The sequence below is a fragment of the Odocoileus virginianus genome, chromosome 21, assembly GCF_023699985.2.
Source record: "Odocoileus virginianus isolate 20LAN1187 ecotype Illinois chromosome 21, Ovbor_1.2, whole genome shotgun sequence".
NCBI lineage: Eukaryota > Metazoa > Chordata > Mammalia > Artiodactyla > Cervidae > Odocoileus > Odocoileus virginianus.
In genome coordinates, this window is record NC_069694.1 from 40,647,724 (window position 1) to 40,675,640 (window position 27,917).

The 27,917-nt window shown below is 38.7% G+C and overlaps 1 protein-coding gene and 1 non-coding gene across 8 annotated transcripts in view; both read left to right on the forward strand.

Moving 5' to 3' along the window:
* Nucleotides 1-15,429, forward strand: part of BANK1 (B cell scaffold protein with ankyrin repeats 1) — a 402,106-nt gene extending 386,677 nt beyond the window's left edge. For 4 of the 7 annotated variants that reach the window (XM_020884241.2, XM_070452188.1, XM_070452189.1 and 1 more), the window contains exons 12-15: nucleotides 1,782-1,960; nucleotides 8,434-8,497; nucleotides 12,062-12,091; nucleotides 13,094-15,429. In XM_020884241.2, coding sequence (XP_020739900.2) covers nucleotides 1,782-1,960; nucleotides 8,434-8,497; nucleotides 12,062-12,091; nucleotides 13,094-13,368 — 548 coding nt within the window. In that variant the 3' untranslated portion in view covers nucleotides 13,369-15,429. The remainder of the gene's footprint in view (nucleotides 1-1,781; nucleotides 1,961-8,433; nucleotides 8,498-12,061; nucleotides 12,092-13,093) is intronic. The other 3 variants (XM_070452191.1, XR_011482523.1, XM_070452192.1) reach the window with 3 other exon arrangements.
* On the forward strand, nucleotides 7,717-7,822 carry LOC139030298 (U6 spliceosomal RNA). The gene has a single exon (XR_011482602.1). It is a non-coding gene; the product is annotated as a U6 spliceosomal RNA (small nuclear RNA).
* Nucleotides 15,430-27,917: the final 12,488 nt, after the last annotated feature.

A 27,917-nucleotide genomic window follows, 5' to 3' on the forward strand; every position in this document is an offset into this window, starting at 1 on the left:
ACCAAGGTACATTCGCAGGATAGAGCTGTGTACACAGAGGGAGCACCAAGTTATAGGTTCCAGCCCTTAATCAGCAGCAAGAAGTTATTCTCACCAGCCCTAATCAGTTTCAGCAGAATTACCATTACTTCCTTAGAGTGATACTCTCAGATAATATCTATTTTACTATCAATAGTTCATATTTTTTAAATTTATTTTATTTATAGTATAGTGATCTGCTTCTTTCTTGAATACGAGTTCCCAGTAATGAGCAGTTTCTCCAGGGACATACCCAACTTACCACCACCACCCTGCCTGCAGCTTGGTGGGACTACCTCTTCTCTCCTAGACTCTGGGCATATTTGGATTTGATAGTGCATAAGATGTGTGCTGCCATGTCTTATGCAGTAAGTATGGACATAATAGAAATATGTAAATGAGAAAGTACAAAACTCAAATGAGTTCTGCAGGCAGGCAGGGAACACAAGGGTGATGTCATCCAAAGACAGAGGGAGTAACAGAGATCAAGAGAGGAGGGTCCCTGCCATCATGCGCTTCATTTATGGCTTGAAGCGCTGTGTGGGATAAATCGAATGCTGATTTCACCTGTGGTCTGCAGTTTGCTCTCAGTATGTCTCAGGACAGTGTTCTCGGTGGTATTTGCAGCCAAAAGTGCAACGTCAGACCACCTACTGTTCTCACTGCGCCAGACAACTAACACGTTTGTTTTTGTTGTCGCTTAGTCTTGTCTGACTGTTTACAACCTGTTGGACAGCTCCCCTGTCCCCCAGTATTTCCTGGAGTTTGCTCACACTCATGTCCATTGAGTCAGTGATGCCAGCCGACCATCTCATCCTCTGCCACCCCCTTCTCCTGCCCTCAGTCTTTCGCAGCATCAGGAGCTTTTCCAATGAGTCAGCTCTTCGCATCAGGTGGCCAAAGTATTAGAACTTCAGCTTCAGCACCAGTCCTTCCAATGAATATTCAGGTTTGATTTCTTTTAACTAATACATGGCATGCTTCAAAATAAACTCTTTTGAAAAGGAAGCAGTTCACTACTACAAAACAACCAGAAATTATTTATTTCAAATCTTTCAGGAATAAATTTTCAAATGATCCTAAACCTCTTGTGAAATTTGGATGTTGGTTGAGATCTCTTTTCTCAAAGCTGGAGAGATTATGCTTATTCCATAAATATTTATTAGCAATAATAATATTACCTTTTATTTAGCTTTCTATGTGGCAGGCCCGATGCTAAGTATTTTGTGCATATGTGTGTTGTGTGCTGTGCTGCGCTTAGTCACCCAGTCATGTCCAACTCTTTGCGACCCCATGGACTGTACCCCACCAGGCCCCTCTGTTCATGGAATTCTCCAGGCAAGAATGCTGGAGTGGGTTGCCATTCCCTTCTCCAGGGGATCTTCCTGATCCAAGAATCAAACCGGGATCTCCTTACCAGCTAAGCTACCAAGGAAGCAGAATTAAAAGTAATTCTCCCAAAGGAACATGAAGTTGGCACTGCCCACAACTAGTGCAGTAAAAAACTTTGGTTGTTGCTCTTTCTCTCCTCATCCCTTTATGTTTTCAGTGATGAGACACGTTCTTTTCACCCGTAACTCCAGGTCTGAGGCATGACAATTTTTAGAAATGCATTAAAAAATTTGTACTGATTTGTTCTGTAACTGCCTAAAGACTAGCTGGAATGAGAAACTCAAACTGCTTTTTTTTTTTTAAGTGGTTTTTTTTTTTCCTAGTTGTCATTAAAACACTTCTCATGAAAACACCCTTCTCTCATATTGTAGACAGAGGTCGGATGGAGAGTCAGACCTTCTCCACCGTAAGGGACTGCCTCGCTGCGGGGCAGGAGGAACTCATCCTGCTGCAGGAGAAAGTCAAGACTGGGAAACTCTCTGTGGATGAAGCCCTGGAGAAGTTTAAACACTGGCAGATGGGAAAGACTGGCCTGGAGCTAATTCAGCAGGTAATACAGACTCCACTCTACTGTGGCATGCTCTCTCCCTTGCAGAGTCCTAGCCTCTTTGTAAATATTTAGTCTTAACAAAAAATACAGGTAACTGTTCTTTCTTTCATTTTTAACTAACCACAAAAAAGAGGCTTTAAATTACTGATTAAAAGTTTAACAATATCCAGGTTTCATGTTTACAAACCACTGATGAACTCAGTGCTAAGACTGAGTGTATCATAGCTAATATCTAATCAACATATAAGGCTGCCCTTAGTAGAGTGAATGTTTTATGACTCTCATTGCTGAAATTAAGGTGAAGTTTCTTTACACTAACGTGCTTAGAATTCTGAAGAATTTATTATTTAGACCAGACTTAAACGGAACAAGAAAATGATTAAAATCATATCAGACAATAGTGAAGTCACCCAGTCGTGTCCTACTCTTTGCGACCCCATGGACTGTAGCCTACCAGGCTCTTCAGTCCATGGAATTTTCCAGGCCAGAGTACTGGAGTGGGTTGCCATTTCCTTCTTCAGGGGATCTTCCCAACCCAGGGATCAAACCCGGGTCTCCCGCACTGCGGGCAAACGCTTTACCGTCTGAGCTGTCAGGGAAGCCAACAGTCAGACAATAGTCCTGAACAAATTTAATGTTTTATATTCCCCTTTACCTTTGGAAAAATAAATACATATGTCAAAATTTGCATATGTATAAATATATACATATATAAATATATATCATGATTTGCATATAGATCAGTCAGGATTTACAGGGAAATTATGCCAAGAGTATTAAATTCAGATAAGCCTGTCTTCTATAAAAATAATTTGCATCCTGAAAAGGGATTGGAGTAAGTGGTTCCAAGAGGAGAATGAAAACAAAATATACTAGACATGTAATATAATATACAGCCCATGACAGTCCTTAGTGAGGGGATTCAAGACTGTATTCTATCTATCCAACAGGCTATACCACTCACAAAATATTTCACCAGTTTTTTTCTTCTCTTCATATAAAGCCCCCAGTAGCTCAGCAGCCAGCTCTCAGGCAGCCATTTCATTAGCTCCGTTAAGCCCAAGTATCAATAATCATTAATAGCCTAATATGCTACCTTTCCAAGGGATCATTTTTCCTTTAAAATAGCACTTAAGAAGACATTTTCTAAACAACAGAGAAATGAATCAGAATAGTGATTCAAGCAATATGGCATATAGACGGGAGATTGTTTAGGTAAGGGAACTTCCCCAATACATGTGTGGTCACACACCTTGTTAGAAGTCGCCTGTCTCGCAGGATAGCTCTTGTTGTGGTTTGGTGGCTGGACCTGGTCAAGCTTTTGCAGTGTGAAGCAAGGGCAGTTGTTTTGCCAAACAAATGTTAGGAATGCTAATTGTGGAGTTCTGTGATGATGGTCATTCATGGTCAGAACTACAGCATTGCTCCTCAGTCCACACTGTTGCCATCACCAGCAAGCATCCCTCTTATCCTGAAGTGGGTAAAGTGTGCCCAAGTACTGAACTGCAGACCACTTTCCTGATAATGCTAGAAAATAAGTTTATATACATTTTGTTAAGTCAATTGTACTTTAGCCTCCTTAGACCTTCCTGTAATTAAGTTTACAATTTAAAGTGATCCAATGTAAATACCTTCTTTTAATGATTTCACTAGTTGCTTTATCAAACCCTTGGTTGTTTCTATTTTATTTGTGGATTTATATTCAGTTGTTGTTGTTGTTCAGTCACTCAGTCGTGTCCAACTCTTTGCGACCCATGGACTGCAGCACGCCAGGCTTCCCTGTCCTTCACCATCTCCAAGAGCTTGCTCAAACTCATGTCCACTGTGTCAGTGATGCCATCCAACCATCTCATCCTCTGTTGTCCCCTTCTCCTCCTGCCTTCTATCTTTCCCAGCATCAGGGTCTTGTCCAGTGAGTCGACTCTTTACATCAGGTGGCCAAAGTACTTATTGGCGCTTCAGCTTCAGCATCAGTCCTTCCAATTAATATTCAGGGTTGATTTCCTTTAGGTTTGACTGGTTTGACTTCCTTGTAGTCCAAGGGACTCTCAAGAGTCTTCTCCATCACCACAGTCCAAAAGCATCAATTCTTTGGTGCTCAAGCTTTTTTAAGGTCCAGCTCTCACATCTATACATGACTACTAGAAAAATCATAGCTTTGACTATTTGGGCCTTTGTCTGCAAAGTAATGGTCTGCTTATTAATACACTATCTAGGTTTGTCACAGCTTTTCTTCAAGGATCAAGTGTTTTTTAATTTCTTGGCGGCCATCACCATCTGCAGTGATTTTGGAGCCAAAGAAAATAAAGCTTTCACTGTTTCCATTGTTTCCCTATCTATATGCCATGAAGTGATGGGACCAAATGCCATGATCTTAGTTTTTTGAATGTTCAGTCTTAAACCAGCTTTTTCACTCTCCTCTTTCACCTTCACCAAGAGGCTCTTTAGTTCCTCTTCACTTTCTGCCATAAGGGTGGTGTCATCTGCATATCTAAGGTTACTGATATTTCTCCTGGCAATCTTGATTCCAGCTTGGGCTTCATCCAGTCCGGCATTTCACATGATGTCTCTGCATACAAGTTATATAAACAGGGTGACAGTATACTGCCTTGATGCACTCCTTTCCCAATTTTGAATCAATCTGTTGTTCCATGTTTGGTTTTAACTGTTGCTTCTTGACCAGCATACAGATTTCTCAGGAGGTAGGTAAGGTGGTCTGGTATTCCCATCTCTTTAAGAATTTTCCACACTTCTTTGTTATTCACACAGTCAAAGGCTTTAGCCTAGTCAGTAAAGCAGAAGTAGATGTTTTCCTGGAACTCTCTTAATTTTTCTATGATCCAGTGGATGTTGGCAATTTGATCTCTGGTTCCTCTGCCCTTTCTAAATCCAGCCTGTACATCTGGAAGTTCCTGGTTCATGTACTGTTGAAGCATAGCTTGAAGGATTTTGAGCATTCCCTTACTAGCATGTGAAATGAGTGCAATTGTGCAGTAGTTTGAATATTCTTTGGCATTGCCCTTCTTTGGGATTGGAATGAAAACTGACCTTTTCCAGTCCTGTGGCCACTGCTGAGTTTTCCAGATTTGCTGGCATATTGAATGTAGCACTTTAACAGTTCTTTTAGGATTTGAAATAGCTCAGCAAGGATTCTATCACCTCCACTAGCTTTGTTTGTAGTGATGCTTTCTAAGGCCCATTTGACTTCACATTCCAGGATATCTGGCTCTACGTAAGTGATCACACTATCACAGTTATCTGAGTCATTAGGATCTTTCTTTTTTGTATATTTATTTTCAGTATCGTTTTAGAAAGAATTAAAGGCGGTCTAAGGGGCTTACGAAGTGACTCAGTAGTAAAGAATCCTCCTGCCAGTGCAAGAGAACTGGGTTCAATCCTTGGATCCCTTGGAGAAGGAAATGGCAACCCACTCCTTGCCTGGGAAAGTATTCTTGCCTGGGAAATCCCATGGATAGAGGAGCCTAATGTGCTACAGTCCAGGGAGTTGCAAAGAGTTAGACATGACTTAGGGACTAAAAACAATACTCAATTACTTCAAGATTGATGTGGCTTATCTAATACATAGGAACAATGGAATGATGAATATAGTAAGCACTCATGCAAAACAAAACCAAAAAGTAACCTGTAGATGAAAGAATAAACCCTAAAACTACTTTCCATAAGAGCCAAAGTTTCTGACTCTGACTGAGTACAAGGATTTATTCAGTTCTTTTCCCTTTCCTTCCCAGCCTTTCTGATATAATTGACTAGAACATTGTCTAAATGTAAAGTGTACAGTGGATTGATTTTATATACTACAAAATGATGACCACCATCGCATTAGCTAACACCTTCATCATGTCAAAAAATTAACATTTTTGTGTGATAAGAACATACAATATTAACTCTCTTAGCAACTTTCAAGTTGCTATATATAATATATATGTAATACAGTACTGTTAAATAGTCATCTTGCTGTACATTGGATTCCCAGAACTTTTTCATCTTGTAACTGGAAGTTTGTACCCTTTGACCAACATCAGCATCTCTGAATTTCTTCCACTCCTCAGTCCCCGATAACCACCATTTAATTCTGTTTCTATGAATTGGCTTTTTTAAGAGTTCACATATAAGTATGATCACACAGTATTTGTCTTTGCCTATCTGACTTATTTCACTTGACATAATGCCCTCAGAGTCTACCCATGTTGCCAAAAATGGTAGAATTTCCTTCTTTCTCATGGTGAATAGTATTCCATCATGTGTGTGTATATATATATATATATGTGTGTGTGTGTGTGTATGTATATAGACATATATCACATGTTCTTTATCCATTCCTAGAAACTTAAGTGGTTTCCATATCTTGGCCAGTGCAATGAACATGGACGTGCAGCTATTTGGTTGAGATCATGATTTCATTTCCTTTGGATAAATACCCAGAAGTAGGAATGCTGAATCATACAGTGGTACTATTTTTAATGTTTTGAGGAAGCTCCATACCGATTTCCATAATGGCTGCACTTAATTACATTTCCACCAACTCTGCACAAGGCTTCTTTTTTTTCCATAACCTTATCTCTTACCTCTCATCCTTTGATGATAAGCATTCTAACAGTTCTGAGGTAAGATCCTATTGTGGTTTTGATTTGCATTTCCCTGATGATTAGTGATGTTGAGAACTTTTTCATTTATCATGTTGGCCATTTTTATGTCTTCTTTGAGAAATGTCTGTTCAGGTCTTCTGACCATTTTTTAATCAGATTATTTGGGACATTTGTCATTAAGTTGTGTGAGTTCTTTATATATTTCAAATATTAACTCCTTATCATATATATGATTTGCAAATATTTTCCCTCAGTCCACAGGTGACTTTCATTTTGTTGGTGGGCTTTTTTGGTATGTGAGAGTTTTTTAGTCTGATGCAGTCCAAGTTGTTTATTTTTGCTTTTGTTGCTTGTGCTTTTACAGTCATATCCAAAATATCATTGCCAAGACGAACATGAGAGAGATTTTCCCCTGTGGTTTTTCAGTCAGTCCTTGACTTGAGGGCCTGAACAAAAGTCCTATATGCCTAGTCGCTCAGTGGTGTCTGACTCTTTGTAGCCCTGTGAACTGTAGCCCACCAGGCTCCTCTGTGAAATTCTCCAGGCAAGAATACTGGAGTGGGTTGCCATTTCATCTTCCAGGGGATCTTCTAGACCCAGGGATCAAACCCTCATCTCCTGAATTGCAGGCAGATTCTTTGCCCACTGAGCCATTGTGGACAAAAGTCAGAACATCAAAAAATGAATGTTCTCCCTGTTTCCTGTTTCCCCAATACACACTGCCCATACACTTTTCAATCTTACTCTTGTAGTTTACAAAAAATATTCATTTTAATCCCAAAGATGAATCTATCAGAGGCGGCTGTGAAATTATATTCTTATTGACAGAGAGGTTTTATCCCAGGAAAATAAGAAGGAAAATGACACAAACATAGAGTTAGTAGTAAAAGAGTTTCTAGAATAATGAAGAACCAGGTAGAATCCCTGCAGTTGAATGTGAGATGATTGAAAAAAAAACCTTGCCTTTAGCTCCCCTCTCTCCTGCTCACAGTCACCAAGTCCCTAAAGAAGAATGTTTGCTCCACTCATAGGAGAGGATCTTTAAGGCAGTGAACACACTCTATTTTAGGAAAAGTGGCTTCTAGGTTTGCAGGGCAGCCCCTAAGAAAAGTGCTACTCTTAAATTCTCTTTTAAAAGCACATTTATTGGTGCTCCCTTTGGTGGCACATACACTAAAATTAGAACAATACAGAGAAGATTAGCACGGCCTCTGTGCAAAATGACATGCAAATTCATGAAGCATTCCATATTTTTTAAAAAATAAATAAAAGCAGATGTATTGAGCATTAGCTTGTTTTACCTTTCAGTTAAAAGGTAATAGATGTTCAGCAGTAGAACTTTTGGAAAGCAAAGAAAGATCACAAATGAGTTAAAAGTGGAAATCCAGTTATGCATCATTTGCTCTTGCGTCCCTGGTTCTTAGAAGGAACTGCAAGAAAGCATGTACCCTACAGAGGCTAGAGATGGATTCAGGCAGAATCAAACCATTGTTATGTTGGCCTCCAGCTTTGAGGCACCGATAGCCAATGTGGATGCCTCAGATGTTTGAGAAAGAAGCTCCCAAAAGAATTGGGCTCTGGGTTCCCACCCTGACTGTACAACTTCTGTGTGATTTAGGAAAGTTACTTAATCTTCCGTAACTCAGTTTCCATATCGATGGATGTTTTTTATCCACGTCGTGAAGTTGCGAAGATTAAGTAAAACAATACGTGTGAAGTAGCAAGAATGGTGGCTGGAACACTGTAAATACCACATTAGCACTAAGTTGTAGTGGTTTTCCTGGTCACGGTAGTTAGAGTTTCCATCTCAATTCATAATAAACTCGTGAACCTTGACTTCTCTTTCCTGGTTGTCTCCTCATTAAGGAAAAACTACGCCAACTACGAGATTGCATTGTTGGGAAAAGGCCAGAAGAAGAAAATGTCTACAGTAAGTAAAATTTGCCTGCTCTTCAAAAATAATAGAGTGATGAAGTGGAAAAAGCAAGGATGGTGAAGTAAAACAGGCCTGAGTTCAAATTTATATCCAGTCACTTCCTAGCTGCTTAAATTGGAGAATGTCTTACTCCTTGGTACTCAGGGTCCTTATCTGCAAAACAAGAATAATTGTACATATACCTGGAAGTGGTTGTACAAGTTAACACATAAAATACTTTTCACCTTCTCTGGCCCATGATGTAAATGCTAGTTACTTCCTTTCCTTTGATTTCCATATAAGTTGCAAATAAGATAATTCTGCTTTAGTTTTGTGTGTGTGTGTATAAGTCTCAGGACAGGGTATTAAATTTCTAAAGAGTCACACTTTTTTTTAATAAGGTAGAATATTCTCAATATAGTCAATTCTCACAGTCGTCCGTATGTGGATCATTTTAAATTATAAATCTCATCTTGCCTTCCCCTGAAGCTAACATGCTTCTTCTCAACACAGATTCCTCTTGCTAATAATTAGCAGTTGCTCCCGGGGGAAAAAACAGTCATTTTAATGTTAACACAAACCAAACATTATTAAGATGGTAAATCTTCTCCAGAGATAAACAACACATTCCAAAATTGAAAATAAATTATGTTGTCATTCTCTGACCACCCTATTCCCAAGTCCCTACTCCTGCATAGATAATTAAAAACTGACAACCACTAGTGAAGTTTGAAAGCCTGCATCTCTTCTGTTTTCAATAATACTGCATAACTTTTAGATGGTACTTCATGGTGAAACTCACTATGTTAAAATTCATTTTCTTTTTATATTATTGGATTGTTATCTACTTCTTCATAGAGAATTCTTTAAGCTCTCTTAGAAATGTTTTCTAAAACATAAATGTACTTTCTAAAATAATTAAGGTTCTAAACACAAAACTAATTTACAAATAACTGAGTTCTACAAACCTACATTCTAATGTGGAATAAGAGTAAAATTTTTTTAATATATACAATTATAAAATAAATAAATAATTTCACTAAGGAACATTAAGTAGTAGTAGTAGCTAATATTTATTGTCTTATCTACTATGCACAAAATTATCCCATTAATAACCCTTTGAGATAGGCATTAGTCCCAATTTATAATAAGGAAACTGAGAATCTGAGAAACTAAGAAGCCTCTAAACACACAGATTAGAGATTATAGCCCACGTCTATTGGAATCCAAAGTTAACACTCTTAATCGTTGGTGTCTTAGTTAGGAATCAACTAGTTCTTCTTTCAGCTAAAATGGAATAAGCAGTACCAGACAAACCCTCCCACTGTAAGGATACAAATAATAGGCAAAAACAATATGAAGCAACTGATTTCAGAGAGTAAATGATAGGCAGACTAAGACTGTAATCCTAGAGAAAAACAAAGTATATGAGATGTCTCTCACCATCACCCACAACATAATTTTCTGACCACGGTCTGTGCAAAGCAGTCACACTGAGGTGGCAAAGATCAGAGTTCAGGGCAGCCAGAGCTGCTGGAATGTGCGTGGTGGGTCACCGAAGGGGAGGTGGCCGGGAAGAGAGGTAGCCTCGGAAGGAGGGGGGACTCCACCAGTCTGGCTCAGAGATGAGCTGTACTGAACGTGTGCAGGCAAGACCCCTGGAAGCATGTAAGATAGCAGCTTTTAGGGCTGTGAAGGCAGAACAGACACGCTGAAGATTGGCCAAACTGGGAATGTTTGTTTGAGTCCTGCCCTGCCAGAGAGGAAAGGTCTCCTAACACTTTGTTAAAATGCCTGGCATCCTGCTGTGACACCCAAGAGATGTAAAGAGTAAGGACCATGACTTAGAGTAAGACCTACTCTAGACTTGCCCCAGCAAAGCCTGAAACCAAACCCCTACCAGAGTCCGGTGGAAAATGGAATTTGTAGGCTTAGTCTTACTGTTGTTGTTTAGTGGCTAAGTCGTGTCTGACTCTTTTGCCACCCCCATTTCCTAGGCAAGAATACTGGAATGAGTTGCCATTTCCTTCTCTAGGGGCTCTTCCCAACCCAGGAATCGAACCCACATCTCCTGCATTGTAGGCAGATTTTTTTTTTTACTGCTGAGTCATCAGGGAAGTTCTACTGAGAGTCTTAGCAAATATCTTAAGCTTTGTATAGGTCAACACTGAAAAAAAGCAGAAAACCAAGCCTACCACAGGTTCATGACAGTAATCAAACTGCCTGGTAAGACAAGAACGTATATTCATCAAAGGAATATAGAATATGAGTATGAATACAGAATCCAGAATATGCTACAGATTATCTTTAAAATCCAGTATTCAGGCTTTTTTTTTTAATGAAGTACAAATAAAAAGAAAATGAAATTCACAGAAAAGAAAAAAGAAAGCATCAGTAAAAACTGAACATGAGATAGTCCTTTTGTTGACCTTAACAAAATTAATGAAAAATATGGTTTTAAAGAGTGAATAAATATGAAATTTCAACAGGATAATTGAAACTATATAGAAGAACCAGATGGAAATTTATAGAAATTAAAATTACAATAAAAGAAATGAAAAATTTATCAGAAGAACTTATCAGCAGATTGGATATGGCAAAAGTAAGAGTTAATCAACTTAAGGACAGATTAATAGAAGTTATCCAATATGATGAAAAAGGAGATAAAAAAACTTAAAAATGAATGGAGCCTCGAGACATGTAGGACATAACACAGTCTAGCATGCACGTAGTCAGAGTCCCAGAGGAAAAACTAGTGATTTGGGGCAAAACATTTTAAAATAAATAATGGTCAGATATTTTCCAAATTCAATGTAAACTACCTCCATACTGTCCCAAGAACATTAAAAAAAACTCCAGTTAGCCTGTTAAGCTGGACTATATTTGAGCACTTGTGGTCAAGCTACTTCAGTCAAGGTAAACTCTTGATAGCATCCAGAGAAAAAGACATATATCAAAAGAAAAGCATAAATGTATTCCATATTCACTAATTTCTTGTCAGAAACATGGAAGACTAAAGACAATAATATCTTTGCAATAATATCTTTGAAAGTGCTAAAATAAAAACAAATGACCACTTAGAATTGTATATCCAGGAAAAATAACCTTCAAAAATTTGTTGAAACTGAGACATTTTCAGATAATTGAAATCAGAGAATTCATAGACAGGAAAATTGCAATGTAAGAAATGCTAAAGAATGTCATACAAGGTGTATGAATTGTACTGTATGTAATTATTTCTGAATGAGGTTATTTTTTTTTAAATACTTGAATAGCTCAGGCTAAAAGAATATCAAGGCTGAGTAGGAAGCTATTATTAAACGTCAAATATATCTAAAATCGTGATAATGTGGGACAAACATAGGAAGGAAAAAAAGACATAGTTTCTTTCACACTTAGTGATAAAAGTAATAAAAGACATAGTCACACACTTAGTGGCCGGAGGGGTATTTTTTTAAATCAGACTGTGAAACTTCAGTCATCTGAAGACAAGAAGTAGTCAAATGATAAGAATAAAGGACCCTAAGATAAATATGGAGCAAAACTCAGTAGAATGTGCTTTTCTTTTTTGTCTTGTAGATAAGCTCACCATTGTGCACCATCCAAATGGTAAGTGGTGTTTATTGAAGAATTTAGGACTAAAACAAAGCCCAGAATAAGCCAACTTTTATATCAATGTAAACCTAATGTGATTAGGCTGGTCAGTGTAAAAACTCACAGAGATTTTATATGTAAAAGAATTTGATATCCAAAATAAATGTGAGGTGATTCTAGAATCACAATGCTAGAGGCATTGGGATATGGTAAAAGGAGCATGCACTTTGAACTCTGACTTGGCTGTTCAAACTTAACTAGCTGTGACCTTTGGCAAGTCACTTAAACTCTTTACGCCTCCGTTCCCTCATACGTAGAATATAGATAAGAATTCTATCATGGGGAATTGCTATAATAACTAATGATGATTGATGTAAATGGCATTAACTTGGTAAGTGGGAAACGTTGATAGAGCAAATGAACTTAGAATAAAACGTAATAGTTGGAAGGGTTCACTTTAGTGTGATGAGAGAGAAATGTGTGCAGAAAGTGGGGAGGGCAGAGAGGAGCTGCAGGCCGGCTGGGAGTTGTCTAAAGAGCTGTGAGCTCTGCCCCCAGCCTGAAGCAAGGCAGACTGTGGGAACTGCAGAAGCAATAGAACAAAGTGTGTGGCTTGATGGAAAGTCAGAAACTTGTGATAGAAGCAGGAAGTGGCATGGGCCACAGTGCAGTGGTAGGAGCAAACTTGTTAAAAAATGTGCTTTGCAATTACCTGATCCTGGTAAATGGGGAAGAGAAGAAGGTAAAATCAAGTGGAGGTTGTTATTCATGGTGTTGGATGGTTTCTGGGCTCATCATCTCCTCCGCATGTGGGTATGAGAAATTAATACATTAAATATTAATACAAATTAATACATAATTGCCAAGGATGCCTTTTCAATATACACGTTATCTCTTTAGTGTTTTTTATCTTTACCCATATCCTACTCTTTGCATATATATTTTTTAAATGCTGAATAAAGGAATTATTAAATTTGTGAATGAGTAAAGAGTTAGTAACAGAGTTTGTATTTCTAGGTAACGAAAGTGCCCACAGTGAAAGTATGTTATATAGCATACCCTTTGGCAGTAAGGTGGGTTGTATTTATCTTCATTTTTATAAAATACAAACAACTTATTTGTTGAGAAAGAACGTGAAAGCCTTCTACCCTGACTATGCTTTGACACATTCCAACAGATACGAACTAAATAGGTTACATACACATTTGTGTGCAAAATACACGAGCAGTAATTTTAAAAACATAGCTATTTGGAAAAAAGCGAAAAAAGAACTCAAAGGAGAAAGGCACTGAAGCTAACGTGTGCACAAACATGTACAGACCAAATAAATTGTAGAGGAATTCCATCTTTAGCAAAAGGAATATGATGAGTCTATTCGACCCACAGTTTATATAATCCTTGAAATCTAGTTTTAGGAAAAAATATGTGAAAATATTGTTCATATAAATATGTGTTGCTTCACTTTGTAGTGTTAACTGAAAGTAAGTTGCTAATGAAAAGCTAAAAATAACCCTAAAGAAAGAGGGTGCAAATGGAAAAGCCAAGACCAATTCAAGACAATATCCTTGATGTCCTGACCACACACTTTTCTTCATAAAAAATTGTACTATTCCAACTATCTACATATGTGATGTAGGAAATTTGTACTATTACCCAAGAACATGTGGCAGTTGGATTTCTTGCTAAAATCCTGAGTTAGGGCCCATAACAAACTAGTTTTTTTTACCAAATTTCGATAACCCTTTAAGTTCTCCCATCCTTCAATACATCATAACATAAGAGTTATGTTATGTTAAATACATAAACACAAAAGTCATTCACTCTTAAGAACTGCTTGAAGTATTTACGTTTCTGGATCATCCTGTGGCCCACCGGTGAGCTATAGACTAAATGGGTCTGTAGCACATAGACTCATGAGCAGTAATTTTAAAAACATGTACAGACCAATTCGACTGTCGCAGAATTGTGAGGTACCATCTAGCTCAGGAGTTTATGAAAATATCTTTGTCAAGCAAAGTTCCTTCTACAAGATCTGAAGGACTATTTTAAGAGCAAGATTTTGGGTAAGAGGAAAATAATATAAATTCCCAACCCTTATTCTCCCTCAAAAAGGAACTAAAACTTAAACTCAAGGACATTGACGTGGTTGAACTTGACAGTGATTCTTTCCTTTTAAGATGGAGGACTCTCTTGCCAGTTGCCTCTGCAAAGATGTTCTCAGCTGACTGCGAAAGGCAACTATGACTTTGTCATGTTTCTTTGTTCACCCTTAAAATGGAGAAATGCTAACTCTGTGTATTTTTTCCTTAGCTTCCTGTTCGACCCCAGGTGGAAAAAGATTTTGGTTTCTGTTACAGGAAAGATCACTAAAGATGGTAAAATATCAGCTATATGTCAACCATATTTTTTAGAAAACCTAAAGCAGGCTTATTAGAAACTTGAAAGATCATTTGTCTAACAAATGGAATACCTTAAATATTTCACTGTCTTCTCCTGAAAGGATAAACACGTGTATTTTTCAAGCTAAAGGTGATTGTTCCTTAGAAAGATTTATATGTAGGGGTGATTTTATACTAGCTAATCAATTTCAGTTGATGATTATTCACTAATACATTTCCAACGATCTTATTTTCAGGTTATTATAATGAAACTCAAGAATCTGCAGACACTTTCTGGGTGAAGCAAGCTTGCATTTGGATTGCCTACTGTCTTAGGACAAATCTTTGCTATGAAAGCAGAAGCAAGTTTTGAATTTCAGAATGTTACTGCCACAATTTATTGGCATTGTACCTCCTTCAAATGAGCATATCAAGATTAAGTTTGAATGCTATAGAGCAGTTGCATTCTTTGAAAATTCTTGCATTTTACCAGGCACTTTGCCTGTGAAGCAGGTATTTCCAATTTTTAAAATTAAAAACAAGAGCAGAGAAATTAAATGCTCTGTAGCAAAGTTATTGGGCCTATTTAAGGGTTAACCTTATAGTTTACTCCTCCTACACTGAGAATAAACATAGAAAAATACAAATATGTTTTATACATATTGGTTTTTCCCGTAGATATCTATTTTCTGAATTTCTCACGTTCAAAACTCTAATTGTTATTATCAGATCGTGCTTACAGCAACCTTCCATTTTTCAGAACCTGTTTGCATATAACCTTGAGAATATTATTTTTTTAACTTTCTATATCTCAAATTAACATACATTTTCACAACCTACATTCTCTATTAACAGGCCTACAATTTCATCAACCAATTTCTTAGAAGCAATTTATGAGCTTAAAATAGAATGCAGTTTTACCATTCTATGATTTCTGCCCACAGTTGCTACAAATAAAATGAATGTTTAAAGCTGTGTCTGACTTTTCAAAACAAATGTATGAAATTAACCTCTGAAGTCTTCTGCTTACTAGTTTACAGAGAGAATTCCACCAAGTATTTTTTAATAACTTCACTGTGTAGGGCTCATAAAATAAACACACAAATTATTTTTTACTGGCTTCTCAACAGTGAGTGATAGGAATATCCAGTATTGTAAAGTAATTAGCCTCCAATTAAAATAAATTAATTAATTTTTAAAAATACATGCATACTATATATACTTAATACATACAGTAATGGAAATTTTAAATACATGTAACCACCATTCCTAATGTGATTTATAAGAAAAAAATGGAATTCAATAAACAATTTAGGATAAAAAAATAATGAGTGATTCTGCAAAACACTGCCCATAAGTTTCTCATGACCATTAACACTCTCAAACTCAGGTTTTAAAAAATAATATAGTTGTTTGATCGGTCCCTAATAGGAGGTGATTTTTGATTATGACAGTTGGAAATTCAGTTCATAGTTTCACATTGACGTTTTCAAGAAATGGAATGCTCCCATTTGGTGCCTCAGACGGTAAAGAATCCACCTGCAATGCAGGAGACATGGGTTCGATCCATAGGTTGGGAAGATCCCCTGGAGAAGGGAATGGCTATCCACTCCAGTATTCTGGCCTGGAGAATTCCGTGGACAGAGGAGCTTAGCAGGCTACAGTCCATGGGTTCACAGTGAGTCAGACACAACTGAGCAACTTTCATTTTCGTTTCTGTGGATTGTCCCACCCAAAGAGTCAGGAAAAGCAATAGGAAAATTGACTGCTTTTCTGTAATTTCTCAATCTGTAAAATTCAAGTGTGTCTGTTATCTCTATTGGGCTTCCCCGATAGCTCAGCAGGTAAAAAATCCTCCTGCAGTGCTGGAGACACAAGCTCAATCCCTGGATTGGAGAGATCCCCAACCCGCTCCAGTATTCTTGCCTGGGAAAATTCCATGAACAGAGGAGCCTCCTGGGCTACAGTCCATGGGGTCGCAAAGAGTTGGACACAACTGAGTGCTAACATGCTCTGTATCTCTGAAGTGAGAATTTCCACAGGCCTGTGACTACTGTGTACAGTTCTACTGTCGACTTTATTCTTACTAAAAATGTGAAATTCAGTAACAGGTAAAATGTCAACTCTTCTAATTACAAAGGGACTAGATCATTTCTTACCTGAGACTCTATTAAGGGTGGAAGTGGGAGTTAAAGCATGAATGTTATTCAGTCTTTGAACATAGAAAGAAATCTAAAGTCAGGATGTGTAAGTCTACCTTCTGAACTGGGCTAATTTAGAATGAAACGATAGGAAAAAGACCTTCAGTCATCTCTTCCCTAGAGTTCTAGGCCTTGAAATTTTTTGACTTTGTCATCAGAAAGAAAGGGAGAAAAAGAAACCTAAAAATACTGAGGTCCCCACTACGCCTCCTAAGCCATGGCTCCTTCCCTGCTTGACCTACTGGGGCTCCCCAAGTGGCATTCGTGGTAAAGAATCCACCTACCAGTGCAGGAGACACAAGAGACTCGGGTTTGATCCCTCGGTTGGGAAGATCCCCTGGAGGAGGAAGTGGCAACAACTCCAGTATTCCTGCCTGGAAAATTCCGTAGACAGAGGAGCCAGGTGGGCTGCAATCCAAGGAGTCACACAGAGTTGGACACAACTGAGCACAGAAGAGAGTTTAGAACCAGGGGCTCAGAAAGGAGTTCACATCATGCCTGTGGCGTGGAAGGGAGAGGTGAAAAGTGGAGCAATGCCAAAGCAGACGAAGGGTAATCCAGATTTAGGAAAGATCCCAACTGAATCCACAGGCCCTTCATTGGCACATGGGCTTCCCTAGTTGTGACATGCAGTCTTAGTAGCCCTGAAGCATATGGGATCTTAGTTCCTAACCCAGGGATCCAACCCACATCCCCTGCTCTGGAAGGTGGATTCTTAACCACTGGATCACCAGGGAAGTTCCAGGGGCTACATTTTTAATTTCTGGGCTTTATCCCTAACGTACAGAATGCTCTCCATCAAATCTGAGTCACATTACAGAAGCTTTTTTTCGTGGTGGAAGAGATCAGATATCTAGACTAGTAAACTCAGTTCAGTTCAGTTCAGTTCAGTCGCTCAGTTGTGTCCGACTCTTTGTGACCCCATGAATCACAGCACACCAGGCCTCCCTGTCCATCACCAACTCCCAGAGTTTACTCAAACTCATATCCATCGAGTCAGTGATGCCATCCAGCCATCTCATCCTCTGTCGTCCCCTTCTCCTCCTGCCCCCAATCCCTCCCAGCATCAGGGTCTTTTCCAATGAGTCAACACTTCGCATGAGGTAGCCAAAGTATTGGAGTTCCAGCTTCAGCATCAGTCCTTCCAATGAACACCCAGGACTGATCTCCTTTAGGATGGGCTGGTTGGATCTCCTTGCAGTCCAAGGGACTCTCAAGAGTCTTCTCCAACACCACAGTTCAAAAACATCAATTCTTCAGTGTTCAGCTTTCTTCACAGTCCAACACATCCATACATGACCACTGGAAAAACCATAGCCTTGACCAGATGGACCTTTGTTGGCAAAGTAATGTCTCTGCTTTTTATTTTTTTATTTTTTTCTCTGCTTTTTAATATGCTATCTAGGTTGGTCATAACTTTCCTTCCAAGGAGTAAGTGTCTTTTAATTTCAACCATCTGCAGACTAGTAGACTAGGAAGTTATAAACTTTCTTTGGTGATTTCAGGCATTTGTTTAAGAGCCCTAGTCACTACCAGGAAGGGAAGACCTGCATGGGAAATCTGATGATTTTATGCCGATTCTGGAAGCCTGAGCAACCAGTAACTAACACTCCCTACTTTTCCCATCATCCCTTCCTCAGTTTGGATTCATTCCTAAGTCATTGCTCTTAATGTACACAAGAACTAGCCCCTCCCTCAAGTTTTTAAATTTATTTGACTCCAACTTCTAGAGAAATCTGGATTGGAATTAAATGTTATCATAAGAATTTTACATTTAATATTCACTTCTTTTCTACTTAGTTTTCTGGTTTAAAAAAGCATCATCCAGACAAGGGCTTCTCACCTGGGGCATTTGGCAATATCTGGAGACATTTTCATTGCCGTAACTGTGGAGAAGGTGCTCTTGGCATGTAGGGTTTTGAGACAAGGGTCGCTAATAAGTATGCTATAATCCACAAGACAAAGAATTATCCCATCCAGAATATCAACAGTGCGAGATTGGGAAACTCTAATCTACACTATAAAGTAAAATGGGATCAACACTTAAAAGAATGTTGTTAAAAGTAAAAACAGTTAATTTTATATGGAATTTTCTGGAAGTGGAACCCCCATGATAGTATAAATCAGTGTTTTTATTTTGAAGTACATATGGCATAACTTAAATGGACCATTAAAAACTCAAAAAAAAATGGATGACTCTAATACATTTTCATAAATCAAACAGATTATTCTACCAGGGGAGACTCCAGTTTTTAGGAAAAAAACTGTTCTCAGTATTGTTCTAATGAAAATGACCTTGTAACTTGAGTCACGATTATATCCTATTCATGCTCTTAAGTATTTGCTCACCTGAGTTCCTTCTTATAATGCTCAGGAGGTCTGATTTTAATAACTTGGACTTCCCTGAATTTTTATGCTTAGAAAAGCATATTGCTTTTCCAAATTGGTAAATATTTCGGAAAGTAGTCTGCTCCTGAACCTGATCTAGTAGCTCTCAGCCAATTAACACAGGGCTGGTATGAGACCCCACTTGCTGTCTTTCCGTAACTGTACCTGCCAACCATACTTGTTGGCCTGCCTTATTTTGTGAGGCTGACATTTAAGGCAAGGGCTGCCACACAAAAGGCATCACAAGCAAGATTCTAAATACAATAGACTTGGAACGTCTCTGGTGGTCTAGTGGTTAGGACTCCCCACTTCTGCTGCTCAGGGCATGGGTTCAATCCCTCGTCAGGGAGATGCTGGAGCTCTCACAAGCTGTGCAGTGGGGCCAATAAATAAATAGGCCTCAAATTTATAAATTACAGCATATGATTTCCTCAATATTCTCATCTTCAAAATGCAGATTCTTACATAATTTCACAGGTATTAAATGACTTCATGTACTTACATGCATTCAGAAGTGTGAGCTTTAGGGCTGATCTAGTTTGAATATAGCCTAAGCTACATCCCAGCTATCTAAACGTAACCAGTCTTTTCAGTTTCCCTGGGCCTTATTTAATCATTAGTAAAGTAGGGTTATCAATACCAACATCAGCACAGGTGGTTTGAGAATTAAAAGTAAAAAAATAAAAATTTATCATCCAAAGAAGACACTTCTAATGGTAAAATGAAGTATTGCTAATGATTATGATTTTTTAAAAAGCAGGCATAAACTTGGACTACCTTCAGCATAAGCTGAGATATATCATCACTCTTCTTAAATGAGATGTAGATGCTTAGTACATTTTTGGTTCCAAATGAATGCTCAGCAAAGATAGTTGGCAAAAGATAATCCTCTTTGAAATGTGAATACAGTGTGATACACTAGTCTAACTTGTTTTCTGACTGGCTCTTAGGCACTGGGTTACAGCATATCAAATCCATATCATTATTTAGCAAACCAATGATTTAAAAAATGTTGACTGACCATCTGGATCACCCATAACCATCAAGTAAAAAATCTATCAGTGGTACAGTACTGTATTTTCCAAACTGTGTTACAAGGAACTCATGAATATTCAATTAAAAAGGGTTTCTGTGATCCAGTGAGGTGGGAAAGTGCTCTGTATTTCAGTCTCTTTTAGAAGAGCATATTAGACATCCAAGTATTGAAGACTAATCCTACAATAAAGAAATCTATACAGTTTGAAAAACATTGGCTTACATTTTATGTATACATAACCTGGTCTCATTTTCCACTTGATGGGAGAAGGAAAACTGGCTGAAAGATGCCTGCTGTAATATGTTGAGATGGAGTCTGAAACCAGGGTTCAGTTCAATGGGAAACTGAAGATCAGTGATTATCAAGACCAATCAGCGATGTTTGTCAAGGAGAATGGTGGGGGATGGTAAGGGTTGTGAGTATATGCATGAGACTTATTTGGCACTCGGTATTTGCTCTTGGTTAGCAAAAAGCTACGTCCTTGGTGGCTCAGCTGGTGAAGAATCTGCCTGCAATGCAGGAGACCTGGGTTGGGAGGATCCCCTGGAGTGGCTGCCCACTCCTGGAATATTCTTGCCTGGAGAATTCCATGGAAAGGAGCGTGGCGGGCTACAGTCCATGGGGTTGCAAAGAGTCAGACACACCAGGGTCTAAAGCTTTCACAGCACTAGCAAACAGCGAAAGAATAAGTCCTGAATTTTGCAAATGATAAAAGTTGGTTTCAGTCAGAATAAAGATCACTTGTCTTCAAACAAATGAATTAGTGAACAGATTTCTGAATACAACACTGTAGTTTCTATTGTATGATTTTTGGTATAACTTTAAATCAACATTAAATTTTGTTTCAGTCAGAACTGAGGTAAGACCACTCAGAGATGTTATGCAGTGAAGTGTATCAAACAGGAAAGCAATTTCTGAGTCGACGGAAATGAGTGGGATAGTTTTAGCTCAATTTGCTTTCTGTTGCAATAGGTGATCCTTGGAGAGAGAAATTATCCTTAGCAAATTAACCAACAATGTCCGATGGATTATTTCTTTATTTCTCAGGGTAAGGACGGACATGTTAATTCAACTATGATAAAAAGTACTACAGTTTTGCCTCTAGTACTTTCTCTTTTCTTCACTTGAGAAAAAGAAAGACAAGGGATGTGGGAAAGTGTAAGCTGAGGCTATGTTCATGCTTGGTACTCAGTGAAAGCATCTGCAGTCACTTTAGGAGCCTTAAGCATCCTTGCAGGACACTGACGTGCGCAAAATGGGATGTTTTGTAACTCAAACGTGGCAAGTCCTGCCCAGTACCGCCCAGATATTCTGCATTAGCAGACATGCAGGATCCCAGCAGAAGACTTGTTACTAAGATTGACATTGAAGGACATAAGAACCTTACTTATGATCACCATATATTTTCTTCACCCTGACTTCCATATGTCATAGTACTGTGACTATATTTTATTTTGTAAGAACACTTATATAAGATCTGCCCTTTTAACAAGTTCTTCAGTGTATAATACATTGTTATTAACTAGGTACAATGCTGTACAGCCGATCTCTAGAGCTCATTTTTAGTGAAATGTTTATACACCTTTGCAACTGGATTTTGGTCTCAGATTATCTTTCAGGGTTTAACAAAACAACTCATCTATATCCATAAGACCTATTTGCTTCATCACCTTCTTGAAAAGCATAATAGAGAAGCAAGCATTATGCTTTCCTGTAGAATAAGCTAGTTCTTCAGCCAGAAAAGCAAATGTTCATTAAGGTTCTGCTTGTTTCAGCCTCTGAAATGGAAATGAAACAGCAGTTCTTTGGAATGTGACAGAAAAATATTTCCCCAAAACATCTTTTAAAACCGCAATAGAGTAGCAATAGTTTAAGACCAGAGAGAAGAGCAAGTCTAAAAGCCCCGTGGCAGGAGGAAACAAAGAGCATCTGAGAAGCTAAAACCCTCAGGATGCCCAGAGCACAGACAGCAAAGGGAACACAGACTATGGTAAGAATAGATTGTGCAGGGCAATAGTAAGGATTTTTTCCAGAAAAAAATGGAAGTCATTAGTGAGTTTTCAGCAAAGAAGATGAGACATTTGCATTTTGAAATGAACACTTCAGCTGCACTAGGGACAACAAACTGGAGAGAATATAGCAAACCAGATAGGGCTTATTGTCCAAGAACAAAGCCTCCTATTTGTTGCTAGTGTTGAAGCTACATGTGTTCTATGCTATACAATGAATTGCCAAAAACTTAGTAGCTTAAAATAAAACATTTGTGATGTTACAGTTTTGATGGGTCATGGACCTGGCCATAGCGTAGTGGGGCCCTCTGTTTAGGATCTCACAGGGATAAAAAGGAGAAGTTAGTTCAGTTCAGTCGCTCAGTCGTGTCCGACTCTTTGCGACCCTGTGAATTGCAGTACGCCAGGCCTCCCTGTCCATCACCAACTCCCGGAGTTCACACAAACCCATGTCCATCGAGTCAGTGATGCCATCCAACTACCTCATCCTCTGTCATCCCCTTCTCCTCCTGCCCCCAATCCCTCCCAGCATCACGGTCTTTTCAAATGAGTCAGCTCTTTGCATCAGGTGGTCAAAGTATTGGAGTTTCAGCTTCAGCATCAGTCCTTCCAATGAACACCCAGGACTGATCTCCTTTAGGATGGACTGGTTGGATCTCCTTGCAGCCCAAGGGACTCTCAAGAGTCTTCTCCAACACCACAGTTCAAAAGCATCAATTCTTTGTCACTCAGCTTTTTTTATAGGAGAGGTAAACCAGGCTGAATTTTCTTCTGGAGGCTCAAATGGGAAAGAATCTGCTTTCAGGTTGTTAACAGAGCATATTTCCTTGTGGCTGATTGACTAAGGGCACCTCATTTTACTGGTTGGAGGCCACCCTTAGTCCTAGAGACCTCATGCAAGTACTTGCCACATGTTGTATTGTTTTTCAGGTGCTCAGTCGTGTCGAACTCTTTGCGACCCCATGGACTGCAGCACGCCAGGCTTCCCTGTCCTTCACCATCTCCTGGAGTTTGCTCAAACTTATGTCCATTCAGTAAGCGATGCCATCCAACTAACACATCCTCTGTCACCTGCTTGTCCTCCTGGGAGTTTTCCAATGAGTCAGTACTTTGCATCAGGTGGCCAAAGTACTGGAGCTTCAGCTTCAGCATCAGTCCTTCCAATGAATATTCAGGGTTGATTTCCTTTAGGATTGACTGGTTTGATTTTCTTGCAGTCCAAGGGATTCTCGAGAGTCTTCTTGTCACATGGATGTCATCAATGTGACATCGTGTCATCAATGCTTACTCCATCAAGCCCACAAGAGCCTCTCATTTCAGGAGGGCACAATCCCTCATTTACAGCTTTTACCTGAGAGAGACAGGCTCACCCAAGATATTTATTTTTATTATATGAAGTTGAACTGATTTGGGACCTTTAGTTACATCTGAAAAACCTTTCACTTTCCCATATTCTGCCATGTAGGAGGAAGTCAAAATTCCTGCCTACACACATTGGGGAAAATAGTTAATACCAAGTGTGGCCACCAGGGGGCAGGAATCACAGTGCTGCCTTAGAATTACGTCCACCACACCACCAAATGCTTACATTTAACATAACAAACTATTGAAAACTAGTTCCAGATACCAGTGAGACTTTCCCACACAGACCTGATCTTTGCATGTTAATAAGAACATTACTGAGAGAAGATTCTTTTCCTTGAGATATCCGTAATGCTTCTCCATAAATGTGTTAGTCGCTCAAATGTGTCCGACTCTTTGTGACCCCGTGGACTGTAGCCTGCCAGGCTCCTCTGACCATGGAATTCTCCTGGGAAGTATGCTTGAGTGGATAGTCATTCCCTTCTCCAGGGGATCTGCCCGACCCAGGCATCAAACCCGGGTCTCCTGCACTGCAGGCAGATTACCCTCTGAGCCACCAGGGAAGCCGGAGGCTTCTCCATGCTACAGATTTATTCCATTTCTTCTATCATCCACCAAGAAAGAACTGCCCTGTGTTCCTTTGATATGTTTCAGGAAATTGTAGTATCTCCCTTAGTGTTTTCTGGTTCTTTTCCCAACTGCATCTGCTTTTACATTTTTGTTAGCTAAGTGTTTTTCCCCACATCACAGTCCCTTAGTATAGCTATACGTTCGGCATGGAAACAGACAGGGGAGCCAAAAGAGTGGTGTGACTAATATGCTATCAGTATGACTTTCTTGAACTCTGTAAGTTTCCAATGTATTTGCCTATGTGGGATTCCTCTGAATTATGCAAACCCAACATGGTATCCAACACTGTTAGCAATGATACTAAAAACAACCAAATATTTCAGGAAACCAAAATCTCATCTTCTAATTTTTAAATCCCTCATTATTTTTCTGATAATCAAAGTAGCACTTTAAATCCTATTTAACACTCAGTACAATTTTTTATAGCAGCAGTGAAAAGCCATTGGAATATTTTAAGCAGAAAAGTTCATTCTGACTGCAGAAAAAGACCGGATTATAGAGAGGCAAGAGCAGAGAGTCATGGGGCTAGTGTGGTATTCACAAAGTAATTGTGGCTTGGATTAGGTTGATAATTCAGGTGATAAAGAGGTTTATTTTTGTACATATTTTAGTAGTAGTGTCAACAGCGTTTGCTATTGGGTTTGATATGGAGGTAAGAAAAAAAGAATATGAGTAAGTGTAGAAATTTTTTACTTGAACAGTTTGGGGATGTTGGAGAAGGCAGATGAGGAGAAGATTTGATGGATTATATGACATTGGTCAAGTCAATTCATCTAGTTCTGGAGACTTCCTTGGCGGTCCAGTAGTTAAAACTCCATGCTTCCCATGCAGAGGGCAAGGCTACACTCTCTCGTCAAGGAAATTTGATCCCACAGGCCACAAGGCACGGTCAAAAAAGAAAAATCTAATTCTGTTTCCTCGTAGTTAAAATGGAATCAACAGAAGTAGCATCTCACTGGATAATTTTGAAGATTAAATAAGTAATGCTTATGAAACACTGTAACTTGGTAAATGCTCAACAAGCCTTGAATTATCGTCATCTTTAGTCAGTACTTATCGTGAAATACAATGAATAAGTAAAGCTGAATTTAGTATCTTTAAGGACATTACAGTTGAGGTGATAATAGTTCTCTTTGTGACAAGTATGGAAGTTAAAATTTTATTTTAAAAATAATTTTTGGATTATGTATCTAAAGTCCTTTAATCCATGGGGATCTGTATCACATTTTGACCATTAAGCTTTCGACACTTATTAAGTTACCTGTGAATTTAGAATAGTTTGAAAAAAGTTTCCTGATAGTTTTGTTCATCTCATTAAAAAAAAAAAAAAACCAACTGAGGGCTATTCCAAGTCTTCAAAGTAGACTAAGGGTGTAGGATAGGGATTCAGCGTCCATTTTCATCCCTTTCTAAGAAGACGCTGTATTTAAGGTCCTGGGAGGCTGTCGCGTACATTTGTCAGGCTCTCCAACAGGAAGAAGCTCCATGTGATGTATGTTCCTCCAGTGAGATGGTCTCAGGGGAGATATGGAAGATGCAGATGAGAGGGAGAGCATCTCCCTCTCCAGCTGTGGAGGCCGGCCAAGCAGTCGGACCCTGGTGTTGGTGTTGGTGGCCAGTGGGATCTGTATCTGAGGGTCTGGTCGCCAGCTCCTGGAGGCTGAGGCACTAGTGGTGGCATCAGTGATGGTGACGAGCACAGCTGCTCCCTGACTTCTGGGTCTTAGTGACAGTAGTGTTAACCTAAGCTGACTTTAGTTCTTTGAAAGACGTTATAATATACTCCTTCCTTGTCTGAAATTCCTTTTTGATTTAAATATCTAGAATGGCTTCTGTTCCCTAAGTGGAACTCTGACTGGAACACTGAGTCACATCGAGTCAAATTTAACTCTATTTTTCACTAGTTTTTATCTGATAACATTTTTCTTGACTACAGTTTCCAATTTATTGACCCTGTTGCCCAATTTTCATTTCAGTCACTCAATTCACATTTTAGGTTGTTACTTGGTGTTCATTAAATAAATTAATGTTATGAGGTCATCATCTGGGTTATCTGCTTCATAAAACAATAACTTATTCCTCCTCCAACTGTCAAATAAGTCTAATATGATATTATCAAATTACTTGGAAATTTATAATCAATATAAAATCCTTTTGAACTTTATATAATCTAAGCATATATATAAACCTTACAGCATAATTTTAGTAAATTTAATTGCCAGTATTACTACTGGTGCAGCCAAATCTTTATTTATTGACTACCTAGTTATGAAATTTATATTTCTCTTTATTTCTTAAGAATATTTAGTTAAATCAAATGACCTTCTTTAAACTCATTTTTCATCAAAATCTAAAAATACCAAGTTACAAATTCAGGAAGAATTTCGCTTATATCAATAATCAAGGCATCTGCATTAAATTATTCATTGGTTAGTTCTTCTTTTGTTAGTTCTCTTTACATAAAAATTTTAGATTGTGTTGAATATGATTATTTCCTCCTTAAATATGTTCAAATTCTCATTATTCATAACCTTATAATCTGACTTTAACCATACTTTGAAGGTCCAGATTGCAGAAAAACAAACCTTAGAAAGCCTGGCGCCAAATGAAACATTTATCAGATCTGTGGCTGGATCTGATTTAAAATATAGTGGACACACAAAGGCAAAAATAAAAGTTTTTAAAAAGTCAATGATTTAAATACTAATGGGTGGCCCAGATTAGCTGGAGTCTCAATATCATCTGCTCAGATCTATTTTCCCTCCCAGGCTGTGGGACTGAGAAGAGTAAAGTGATCCTGACACCAGTGCTTAGAGGAGAGCCCTGTCCATCAAACGCAGTGGTCCACGGAGGAAACTCGGGATAGCCTTTTGATCTATTTTATTTACCTTGGAACTAAATACTGGGATTTTCTTGAGATCAAGGGCCATTATAGATTTGATAGAGAAACAATAGAAAGCTGGGAATAAGCTCTTCTTGAAACGATGACAGACCCAACAGTCCCTGAGCACCATGGTTTGATGTCCTTGGAGGAAAGGGCATGGCCTTATCCGTGTTACCAGAAAAATATGACTCTGATCTCTTGGCACAACATTTTACATCTTTGTTCTCCACAGAGAGGGGATAGTGCCAGACTGTGCACTGTGTTCATCATCTCTTACTGAAAATGCATTTAACTTTTGCCTTTAAGCTGTCTGTATTCTTCCTTAACCAACAATCCCCTCTATCACACAGATTTACTACATGAAGAATCCTTTGATCTTCACTAAATTGGTCCATTATGGAAGGTTTTTTTTAGATTGTTCTCAATTTTACCCATACAAATTTACCCACCCAGTGCATGCTAAGCATGGTGGTACAGTGGAATATTAATATTTGACCAATATTAGCATTATATTTTTAACATATTTTTGAAAACAGTTCCTCCCACTAGTATCAGCCACCAACACATGGCACAGATAATACACTCATAATTGGTAATTCTTAAATGGGCACTTTGTTAATTGCCTATTCTACATAAAATAGACTGCATAGAAAACAACCATAAGGCCCCCTTATCATGCACTGTGAACCTTGCTTAACTCAAAAGTATGCAGGTGGCTCTGCTGATCTCTACAGGGTTTGCTCACATATCCAGGGGTCAGCTGCCTGCCCTAATCTAGGATGGCCTGGGCTAGCACTTCGCAACTTGGCTCCTCACAGAGTGTTGTCTGCCTGCAGCATGGCCCTAGCACAGTCTTAGAGCAACTGCGAACGGCAGGAGAGATGACGTTTGTGTGAATACTTTTCCTGTTGCTTCAGGCTTCTGTCGCTGCCACTTTTATAGCGTGCCGCTGC